This window comes from Rhagoletis pomonella, unplaced genomic scaffold (genome assembly GCF_013731165.1).
Source record: "Rhagoletis pomonella isolate Grant_MI unplaced genomic scaffold, Rhpom_1.0 Rhpom_scaffold_00004, whole genome shotgun sequence".
Classification (NCBI taxonomy): domain Eukaryota; kingdom Metazoa; phylum Arthropoda; class Insecta; order Diptera; family Tephritidae; genus Rhagoletis; species Rhagoletis pomonella.
In genome coordinates, this window is record NW_023458558.1 from 12026068 (window position 1) to 12038584 (window position 12517).

The following is a 12517-nucleotide window of genomic DNA, read 5'->3' on the forward strand; positions in this document are numbered from 1 at the left end:
AGGTACGCATTGCCACATTCGATGTAAAATCTGCACACAACACAACTATTAAATTGCTGTCGGCAAGGCGCTAAATATTCAGGACTTCAAACCACGCACAAGCACTCATCGCGCCAACGCGTCATACATATGTGCCGTGGAGCCGCAAGGATATTCAAACATCAAGTGGAAAATACCGGCAATTCAAGCAAAATTCTTCCCAAATAAAATGGGTAATATTCGTAATTTAGGCAGCGACAATCGCTCGCTGCTAATCGGCGTTTGTACTATATTGCCGCTACTAATGCGCAATGTGGCGGCAATTACCGCCGCTACAGCAACCACCAGCACTACTTACCGCAGTAATAGAAATTACGAGGATGCGACGGCGGCTGAGGCAGCAGCGGCTGCAGTGACAGCAGCCATGACCGCAGCCGCATTGCCAGCGGCGGCAACCGCAAAAGATTACTCACAACAATTACCGCGGTATTATCAAGCGCCATCCGCGCCGTTGACGACCACAACACGAGATGTAGACGCGGCAGATGTGGCTGTGGCACCGCTATACCGAAATTATTTCGAAAATACTGATGCGGGTAGTGACAAAATTGGCGCAAGGACAGTAATTACGCGCGATCAAATGGCACAATGGCGCATGCCGGCTGCTGGAAGCGAACAAGCGGCAATCGCCACAGATGGGGCGGCGGTAATGACAGCAGCTGGATTTGTGCCAACAACAATGACAGCTGCAGGTCAACATTATGCTACGAGTATGTCTGTAGGCTTTGACTTTCCAGCGAGCGTAGGCGGCGGGGAAATGGTCAAGGCGGAGCGTGGCCCAGACGCCGCGAGCAATGACTACGCATATGCAGGGTCTGCCGGAAAAATTGATTATGAAATCAATGAGGATAATTACGAGAGTAGGAAAAATGGCGACAGTTATGGCTTTGGTCAAGCTGCAGTTACCGGTAGCAGCGGATCGGGTTTGCACACAGCTGATGCATATGAAATGTACAAGTATGACATGAACGAATACGCCGAACATATGCAACGCGCCTTAGCGGCCAGCGCGGGCACCGGCGAGGGGCGTCATGAAACGACAGCTGGTGCTGACAGTAGCAATCAAGGAGGCGCAAGTGCATATTTCGAGAATCGTTTACCGGCCTATGAAAATTATTTTATGCCCACTTACCAGATTGAACAATTTTCCAATTACCATAATCAAGAGCAGCCGCAGGATGGTGGACAGCAAGAGCAGCAAGTAGCAGTGCAGCATACGGCGGATGAAGAGGGGCGCGAGCAGCCACAGTTAGGGTCATTGGGTTCGTTCGACAACAGCGATGTGGACAAAAACGCTGTGCTGCGACAATTTAATAAAGGCGCGAATATCGAAAATTATGCAAATGACAAGCAAAAATTGCTTTACTACGCAAAACAATCGCAACTGCAACAAGAGCAGCAACCACTACAACAACATCGCATGGAACACCAACACCAACAACAACAGCAACTACAATTATCGCCTCAGCTGCGCAAATTTCCCGAGCTTATGCATTTTTCCCTGCATCAGCACTTGCCGCATCCAGAACAGCGCCCAGTCAAAGTGCCAGCAAAAGCAACGCGTTCAAATCACAAAGTGCCGCTATCCGCGCGCCGTCGCCAGCAACAACAGCTACAGCATCAAAGGCGTGTCGCCGCATCGCTGCCGGCGCTGCGCATTATGGGCAATATGGCGCGGCTCAGCTTGTCGCCAACAACGGAGAATTCGCACGTTGACAGTGACATCAGCAGCAGCAACAACAGTGGCAATTTAAATATTGACAGCATTCGAAGCCGTTCAGGCAGCGACAAAAGAAGCATCAGCGAAAAAGTTGCCGACAGCACGAGCGCACCATCGCATTTGCACTATGCACTGACACACGCACACGCACACGCACACGGCCATTCACAGCCAGCGCATGTGTCACGGCTCACGCTCGATGACAGCGTAAACGAAATTGATGACACGCATAACAATATCGACGACAGTGTAAGCGACAGGAATAGCGGCAGCGACAGCGACGTCACCAACCGCCGTGGCAACCACCTCGACCAGGATTTCGTGTCAGTGTCACACCATCAACCGGCAGCGCCATACCACCACCAGCACTACACGCTGCCACCCATCACAACCACCGTACGTCATACGCCCGCCAGCTCTGCCGCGCTTGCTGGCATACCACTCGCACGTCACGTTGAGGTGACCAAGCATATTGCTGCTGTCACCGACTATGAGCGCATACATGTGCCCTACAACCAGAGCGTACCCATCCGTATACCACAACCCGTTGTGACAACCATTCCGCGACCCTACGCCATTCGTGTGCCCGTTGCAAGGAATGTTGTCGTGCCGAAAGTGCAGGAGGTGCGCATACCGATAGAGAAGGTGAAACCCTTTCCCGTGGAGCGACCCGTGCCGTTCGTGGTGGAGCGTAGCGTACCCTATATGGTGGAGAAACAGGTGGCGAAACCCGTCTACTATCCCTATCCTGTGCAGGTACCCATCGTGAAGACCATTGTGCACAAAGTGCCACGACGCCATCACAGCTACGGCGCATATCAGCCACATGCAAGCTCATCACATCCGTTCTCTTTGGGCCAGTACCATTTACAACACCAACACCTGAGCACACATAATGCACTGCCCAATCTGCATTACACACATGCGGCGCATTTGGGTTGAGTAGCGGGGGCAGAGTGTGAGAGTTCGATCGATGGGCTGGAGTAGTAGCGGCGTTGGCGTTGTCAGGCCAGTAATTGATCTTTGTAAAGTAATTTTAATGTATTTTTACTTATTTTATAATATTTTTTCAATTGTATCTATTTGCAATGTAACTCTAAACTTGTGTTAACAGAGTTGCCATAAATTACCTTAATTTAAAATTTAACTAAAATACTCGCATTACTTATTTGGAGAAATGTGGAAGGGATTTCCAAAATAATTTCCTAATATAAAATAATTTCCAAATCTAATGGAATCGTCACACATTTTTCTTCTAGAATCTGTTACCATTAGATTTAAATGTAAGCAGAAATTAGAAGTGGAAATTTTTAATATTAATATAATAATAGATTGGCGCTTACACATATGTTAGTGTTTGGCCGAGCCTCTCCTCCGATTTGTGGCGTGCGCCTTGATGTTGTTACACAAAGCGGAGGGACGTACAGTTTTACGCCGATTCCGAACGCCGATTTTATGAGAAGCTGTTTTTCATGGCAGAAATACATTCGGAGGTGTGCCATTGCCTGCCGAGGGACAACCGCTGTTAAGAAAAAAACTTTTTCTATATTTTTTGGTATGTTGCTTTGACAGGGCTTGAACCCAGGTGCTGATGAGTGAAATCGCGCACTGCTTACCACTACACCACAGCGGTCGACTTAAATTTATAAACGTCACGAAACAAAATCGATTTTTAACGCTCCATTTTTGAATTAAAGTCTTAAGGTTAGGTTAGGATGGCTTAGACCTAGATTCCGCACAAAGATTATAATCGGTCTTTAGTTTCGTCAAGATCGTGTGGAGGCATAGATAGTTTTTATTCGGGTTATGATGTATTGTTGTGTGAGAATAAAGTAATAATATGTTGATCGCTTGCTCCACTATATCTTCCAAGGTAAGTTAAGGGCACCCTTCCCAGTGTCTATACTACATGCGCATTTTACTCCCCACTAATCATAATTGGAGAAACTGTCACTATTCACACACACACAAATCTGTTAGGGGATTTGGCTTAAACTTCATTACTGTGTCTAACATTTTATTATATTGTTTTCGCTAGTGCATCAGCCTTCTCGTTCTAATGGTTTTCATGATACCTTGCTACCTAGTAAATAGTCACACCTCTTATCCAAGGATGTCTGTCAAGTCGAGCAGACGGGCGAAGAGACTAAGATAAATACACATAAAATCTCAAATAAATGGAAGACGGCATCACAGTATTCATACAGCAAGCTTGTTCAGGAGAGTTTCGGAGCTGGAATTCTATTTGATTTTTTAGCGCCCTGATGCTGTTGTGAACAAAAAATAAAAATGATCAAACGAAATTTTTATTTTCAATAAATCTTCTGAATAAATGTAAAGAAAGGCTATCAGCTGTTAAATTTTTCTGTAGTTTTGCATTTGATTCTCAGCGAAATGCTCGGCACCAAGGTGATATACGTACCCTGCAGTACAGGACTGATGAATCGGTAGCTACCAAGTCAACTTCGTCGACTACCGATCGATTACTTGCCGTGTTAATTAATAAATCCATATCGGCTCTCTCTGGAGTACCAGGAGTTACTAAACTAGTTACTGGCAATTCCGCTTCCGACTGGTTCGACTCTGCACTACCCTGCGCACTACCACGGGTTAATTAAGGTGCTACTACCCTAGAAGTCGGTGCAGTAGCGGTCCAAACATAGCGATTATCTCCAGCTGTACTGAAGGGTAGTGACGATTCGCTTCGACGGTCCTTTAGCTCAGGGTTATACTGTGGAAGCTTACGAAGCGCGAGAGAAAAGGGAAGCACAGAAGGATGTTGGGCAAATTTAGTACTCTTTTTCGTACGAAAGCATTAAATTTAAATGTTTGAAAATATTTTATGAAAATTGTATATAAATATATGCTAAAGATATATTTTACGCAAACAAATGATTGCTAACTGTAAACACATGGTTTCTTAAATTTCTGAGTGTTCGACATATGAGATTTTGACATTAATATACTTGAAAAAAAAACATATTTTAAAGCCTGGTTATGTAAGACCTACACTTGGCTTAACTTGAAAAATGGTATTGCTGGCAATTGAGCAATGCGTGTATGTATTTACCAAAAAAAAAAAACAACAACTTCATTCAGAAACTTGGAGAACTATAGATTTTTTATTTCTAAGTTAAGTTTCTAAGTGCAAAGTCTTGATAGAATCGTGTTGCCATATAATTTGTTTACACACATATTCATATAGTAAAATTGTAAAAGGACGATGTCTCTACATTATATATATTAGAACATAATTATTAGAGCAACAGAAGCCAAATCAACAATTTTTAGAATTTTTGTCTGTATATTTGTAAGCACATCACTCTGACGCATTGCTAGAGGTCTAACTTAAAATATGGAATGAAAAAAAGAATAGAGAGTTTTCACCTGTTTGAAAAACGAAGTTTAAATTCACAAAGTTTAAAGTCACAAAGTTTTATCTGGCATCAGTTTTAATCGCAAAAACGCTTCTGAAAAAGCTCGCTGTATGAACACTCTCATATATGTACATAAATATGTAGCTACATTAATTTGAAAGCTTCGCTCCGATCAGAAAGGCTTCGCTCTGCTCGGCCCCACTTCCTGTGGTTAACCATTTCTTCTCTATTCAACCTCCATATCAATTTACTGTCTCTTAGATATTACGCGGATGATTTAGAAGTAAATAGTGTATTACTCAATATAAATGAAACCCAGCGCGGTAGCTACATATGCGGTATTTCCTCAACTCAAATATATTTACACACAAAACTACTTTTAAGCGTTAAGTTTCTAAGGTCGCTATATATTTTTTAATTAAAAAAGTATTTACACTTTTTTGTGATGGAAGTCTTTTTAAACTACATACGTTTTTTAAAGATAAGGTCCCAATAATTTTCCACGGATTTTCTCATTTTATTCGTTTGGGTAAACTTTGTCATAAAATGAAATCAAGCGCCTTTAACATTACCTCTTTTATCAGCAAATTATTTGCACATAAACGCAAACAAACCTACACACATGTGTATCTCTTCGCGCCATATTATTTTATTATTGCGATGCGAAATAGGCCACTCAATTTTAATGGCTTTCGGCTAACAAATCATGAGGAAAATTTGATTTTCATTGTTGTGCCAAACTTTCAAGGGAAAATAATAAATTTGCTATTATCAACTGTAAGCAAATCGCATCATTGCCATAAGCCAGCAGCGAATACAAACAAAAATAAGCTTAGATTGAAATGAACGCATAATAACAGTTAGTCTGCATCCCTGCCCGCAAGTAACGGCATCTAATCATCGATACCTTTTTCACACAAATTTGATTAAATTCCTTACGGTTTCGTATTTCCGATTTCATTAAATTTCAATGACCAATGCGGCAGCCAAGCGTGCTATGGACTGAATTCCAAGTCGCCACGTGACTTTGGACAGCGTCAATATTAACGGTATTTGGTGGGTACGACGACGACGCGCAGTGTTAAGTTTTTATTGCGTTATACGGGTTTTTATATGTATGTACGTATATTAACTGCTATTTGCATATATAAAAGCTGGTTTAAATCGAGCTGAATTTTCTGTCTGTGAAAAAAAACAATTTCACGAAATCTAAATTAAAGCTCGCACACAAAAACAAATGGTTTGAGCTTTTAACCAGACTCACATACCTAAATACATGTATTTCGACACCCACTGAATGCGAATGTGAGGTCCGTTTGACTCGTACACTCTCAAAATTTCGACTAAATTGAGAAAATGGCGAACTTTTTGCCATATTTTAGGGGTTTCGTAATTTAGTCGAAATTGTCAAAATACATGTCGGTAGTTGGGTCTGGTTAGAAGCAAACCACCACTTTTTTTTGTGTGCCGGTGAAATCATTTAACTTTCGCTATGGAAAAATTTCGATTGGAAGATAATTTATATTTTTTTTTGCGGAGCGCAGGGGTCGTTTTGTGATATTTTTCGTTATATCTTTGGCATTTGCAGTCATATATTAAATTATAAAGTGCCGATATTTTAGTCTCGAAGAAGAAATTTTTATGTTCCTAAGTTAATTGACCTCAAGTACTTCGTTCTAGTACGTAGCACCCAACGTTAGTAAATTAAAATTCTCCCAAAATAATTAAGCTTTTGGTAGAAATAATTATTGCCGAATGTAAATGCCACCGAAAAATGTAAAAAGCGAACCCAATATTCGACACCATTTTTGTTTACGAAAATGCCTCGCAAAATATTTCAGAGCCAGGGGTGTACGGAGAACGTTTTTGTTTGCTTTGAAGGGGGTACGGGGACTAGTGAACATTCTTAGCATTAATTTTGCGCTGACCTTAGAAGTATCAGACTGATGAAGTGAAGAGTCGAATGATTTTTTAATAATAGATTGACTCTTACATAATATGTAAGTGTTTGGCCGAGCTTTTTCTCCAATTTTCGGCGTGCGCCTTGATGTTGTGCCTATAGCTTAGTATCCAGCTCTTAAGAAAAGCAAAAACTCCATATAAAATGACGTACAAGAAATGGCTAAGAAATTTTCTTGAGTCAAATTTCCTTAAGGCAGTACGCAGTTCTTCAGAAATTTAGTACGCTTTCTACTACGGTTTCCAAAGTTTTTTGTGAAAAAAGAGCACAAGGCAACCCAGGTTTGCAACAGAAATATATGCCCGTTCCATTATTTCTTGAGGAAAGAGTGAGGCAACAGGCTGTGCGTTATCAAAAATGTCAAAATTCCTTGGACACACACGCGAAATAATGGCAATTTTTTCTTGACCGTTTTCTAAGCTTATAGATAGTATTATGTCGACTCCGAACGGCGATTGCACTTTCATGGCCTTAAATGTTTTCCGAACCATTCGAACAACTTGCTGAACATTTTTCAGCGCTGACTCAACTGGTCCGTTCTGAGCATTGCCAGGATACTCTTAAAATTATAAGAAATATGGTTTTCCTGGACATATCCTTTATAACGATTTATGGTGCATTCTTTTGCTTTGTAGTGAAATTACATAGTCACGATGTCCCAACATTTTGTTCCTCCATTTAATTTTTCCGACTGAGATATCTCAATCGGTGCATTCGACCGATTTGAGTAAATAAAACATATCTGGCTAAGTAGAAGATCGACCTATCTCGGTAGCCGGTTCGCGAAAACGCCCTATACCAGATAATTTTTCAGGAACGCCCTACTTCAGAATTTCATTGAATAACGCATCTGTGGCAAGAGTTATTCTTCCCTTGATATTCTTTCGACTTAAAGTATCGGTGGCTCATGATAGACGATAGGTATATCCAATCTTTTTGGCATCGGTCTTTATCAACAAACAATTGCAGTATCACCTGCGAAGGATAATATAATAAAGTTTTATTTAGCTCAGATTTTAATTAGAAAATATCGTTTTATATTTTTTTCTACAAATACTAACGCAGCTAAGAAATGCCAATTAATTAATTTCGAGACCTCTTTTCAATGAATGCCCTTTGTGCAAGCTAATTGCTTCAACAACGGCGCACGCAGAATTCCAATTACAAAATGCACTAGCAATCCTTTGAATTCAGCATTATTAACCAAATTCGCTGCTAACTCCGCATTCCACCAGCTATTCTTCGCAATTAAAAGTGTCGCATTACACAACGCAAATTTTCGGCAATTAGTTGGACAAAGGCCGGCATGTTTGTTGTAATTTGTAATGGAAGAACACCGATACATACATATGTATGTACATAAGTACGATTACACTGTGCGACAATTTTCTGACAATTCAAACAAGTACGGATATTGCTAATATTTTCTGAACGTATACATATCCAATAATAAAACGTTGGATGGATTTGCAAAAGTTTGCTCGTATTTTTATTTTATGGCTTAGTAAAGTTTTCATGTCCCGGCCTAAGTCGTTTTAAAAAAGTGGAATAAATAGCTAAAATAAATATCTGATCAAAATTATATATAGTAAAATTTCATTGAAAATATTTACTTAGAACATTTTAAGCCGGAATTTGTAAGGTCGTTGGGGGACTAATATATTCCAGAAAATTATTCTTCGGAAAACTTTACTAGTTCTCTTCTCAGACAAACACTTCATGCCATCAGTCTAAAAGCCTCTAAAAAAAAAACTTAGCTTTTTTCTAATATTTTTTTTTTAATTGAGTTTAGCTGTCATTCATTCATGGCATAGATTTTTTTTTAATTTTATAGAGACTTTTACGTTGGTGTCATGAAGTTTTTGCCTGAGAAGAGTCCTAGTAAAATTATCCCAAGAAAAATTTTCAAGTATACATTAATCCTCTAACGACCTTCCAAATTGGCTTTATGTGGGGTTCCTTGAAGTAAGGGTCAAAACGACCCTTTCCGGCGGAGCTAATGGGTTAAAATATTCTATGAAAATATTTCCCATGAAATTTTACTATTTATGTTCTAACCTTTCATTTCGCTCAGACATTTATTTTAACAAATTTTTCCGGGACATGAAAACTTAAGTAGGCCATAAAATAAAATAACGATCTAACTTTTGCAAATATATCGAGTGTTTTACTTACTACTGGATGGGTATACCTTTAGAAAATGTTAACAAAGTTCGGGCTGGTTTCGGCTAGCGCACAGTGTTGTGTACACACATACATATGTATACACAGGTCACGTTGTGCTTTTTGCGTTTACTTTTTCATTTATTGTTTGCACGTTGCACACGCAGTTGCACGAAATGCAATTTCAAGACCTCATTCACGTACTGACAAACGTACTCTCGCATACTAACGAATAGTTGCAATGCATTCAAGCATTTTTGGACACAATTAAAAGTTGTTTGCTTACTAAAAAACGTTGGTTCTGAATTCTTGAAAATATTCTGAAGTTACACTTATTCTCTTGTGCATACTTTTTGGCGTACTCCTTGGAAACTTTATAATTGCAATTATAGACTGTACTCAATTAAGTTCTGCTGTAAAGGCAGCTTCTTATGAATTCTAATTAATGAATATTATGGCCAACTTCGATGTGAGAGCTGTGTACTGTGCGCTATTGATTTAGCATTTTGGTTTTAATGAAACACCTAATTGTATGTAATGCATACAAGCAGATTCCCGGCGTGCTGTATTGCACTGCATTTGCGCCTAAAAGGTATTTTTGTGTTCATAGCAACACTGGGTTGGACTTCAAAAAGTCTTATATATATGCCAGCCCATGTAGACGCCCGCGGATTGGAACCTGCGTGTTTTTTTCCCAATATACGAGAACCACGCAATTTTTACGCAGTAAGCCACCTTTGTGTGGCGTATTAAAATCTTCAGCACACTATGTAATATTTATCTACAAATAAGCAAATTGTCCTTATTTGTGCTTCTTGAAGGCAATTTGTTTTTTTTTCTCCTCTAAGCGAAAAGAATTACTCTATCAAGTTGCCAACTTCCGCTCAAAGAACGGAAGAAAATCAGCAGCTTAAAAACTTGTACATACATACAAAAAAACGTGGTAGATATATACATATCGTCGTTTAAAGTGTAAAACCCGCGTGTTGTTATTCTGCAAAACCGCGTAACTGACATTTGCTGCCGAAAAGTGGATTTGCTCACACAAGCTCTTGGCTCAATCCGTATCCATTCGTCATGAAATAAACTAGCCAGAAATACGATTGCTTTATAAAAAAGAGAACCATTTTGAAATATGAGTGATTTCACACTCTAGAAAATAATTTATGCAACCTCACATACGCGGTTTTGCATTTTGTTGTTATGCGATTTTGTACTTTAAACGACGATTTGTAGCCGTCTATGCACTAATAGTAACCTTCACCTAACAAATATTTCGAATAACAATTTACTATGTATTGCAGCCAACAGATAAAAGTAATCGATAACATCGCACATAAGCGCTTAACTTATTTTGTCAACAAATGATAAAAGCAAGCGACAAAAATTCTAGAAGAGCAACGAATTTCAAAGGAAATGGCAACGATTCGCACAGATGACTTCAAGTTGAGCACGGCCTGCTCTCGTAGTGGCTTTAAACCCACCATCTTTTCGTCGAATGCAGGTGGCTTGATTAAGTTTTTGGTGGCTGTTATGGCAGCTTCTGTTGGCCAAAAGCGATGAATATCGAAATCAATGATGATAGCTTATTGAAAGCTTTACGAAGCGAGTGTAAACGAGAGGATCTGCAGATATAAGAAAGGGGGAAAGAATAGAACAGAAAATGACCACAAATGGCAGAACGTTGTGTGCTTTGCGCTGAAATTCGAAGACACTTAAGAGCACTGCCATCGACGACAAGTGACCAACGTCACTGCAGAAGTCCATTCTTTTTATGCAGTTGGCGAAATTGGCCAAGCATTTCAGTCAGACGCCACATACAACTTAAGATGAACATTAGTTTACGCTGATGGGTTTTGCGTGACCGAAATGCTAAGATGATGAAACAGAGAAAGCGCTGGAAAGCGGGTGTGTCAAAAATACCAATCTGTTGCGGGGAAAGGAGTAGTCCAAAATTTCGGCACACTGTGTCTGTGGCCATAGTACACATAAATTTGCTAGCCAAGACAATTGAGGTGTTCAGGTGGCGTCAAGGCTGAAATGCTGGCGTGGCTTGCCTGTAGTTATTGCGGCAAATGGCCTTGACAAGTGCACAAGCACGCTGGATGTTCCTGAGTCTTGTCATGTATGCGAGTGGATTTTTGGTGGGCATGTAATCAAAATAGGTTAATATAAGAAACCAAAAATATAAATATATGTACGTACAAGTACCGACATCCGTACAAACAGCAGCGAGTGTTTGAGCACGTGCATGTTTTGCATAAAATAATCCAATCCAGCATTCGCGCGCTGAATGGATGAAGTTTTTTTTTTTTTGTGAACGGAAATAAACAAAATGAAGATGAAGTGCATTTCTACCCACGGCCCATATTCCGTTTGACTAAGCGATGTGGCCACACTTAAGGCAGCTCATTTGAATATGTTGTGCTTTTGGAGCAATGTACGCTGCGAATGGATCAAATGTGGCAGTCAGGCTATACTTCGATTTGTGGCAAGTGAGTAACTTTATTAAAAAAAAAAAACATGTTTGGGGTTTTATTGCACAGGTATATCTCTGACACTATAGAAAAAGCGATTTTAATGTCTGTTTTCATTTCTAAGTGGCACGAAAGAGAACAGAAAAAAAAACAAAGGACTGAAATAAGTACGAATAAATTAAGGGACCTAATTGCTATTTATTAAGCCATTTAAATCACAATTTTACCAAGTTTTAACATTCAAAGTTAGAAAGCCACGTTATATCAACATCTAAACAGCACCACGAAAATAAGTTGGCCCATCGAGATTAGTCAATTCTCATTGATATAATGTCACTGGAATCGAACTTAATTGAACTCTTTCTTTTTTACCTCCAAAAATCTTATATTTTTGTTTAAATATTAGGGGTAAGATTTTTATGATTTGAAAAAAAAAACAAGTCAAATTTTAAACTCTGGAATCAGCAAGCCATAATATTTAAGAATAGGGTGGTCAAAAAAGAGTGTTCGATTATTCGCCTTTTTTCAAAACCGGATTTTTGAGTTGTTCGAAAAACTGCAATTAAAACAAAAACCCCGGTGCCCAATTTTGAAATTAAGAAAAAACTGAATAAACCGGTTTTATTTTACATAGTTTTCTTACAATGAGACGGTTATGCTGGTATGAAGTCAAGACCCAAAATAACAATAAAACTATTAACAGTAAAGAAAGCTTACATTTAGAAAAGAGCAAAGCAAAATAAGTAAAACATTTTTTTTAAATCAAAAGTAAAAACAATAA

At 39.4% G+C, this 12517-nt stretch overlaps 1 protein-coding gene across 1 annotated transcript; it reads left to right on the top strand.

Moving 5' to 3' along the window:
* The first annotated feature begins 208 nt into the window (after positions 1-208).
* LOC118738107 lies at positions 209-2763 on the top strand. Its single transcript, XM_036469026.1, has one exon. The coding sequence runs from the start codon at positions 209-211 to the stop codon at positions 2699-2701; it is 2493 nt and encodes an 830-aa protein (XP_036324919.1). The 3' UTR covers positions 2702-2763.
* The last annotated feature ends 9754 nt before the right edge of the window (positions 2764-12517 follow it).

Bases quoted from the DNA above. Each gene is read 5' to 3' on its own strand.
- LOC118738107 (XM_036469026.1), top strand. From the start codon at position 209: ATGGGTAATATTCGTAATTTAGGCAGCGACAATCGCTCGCTGCTAATC.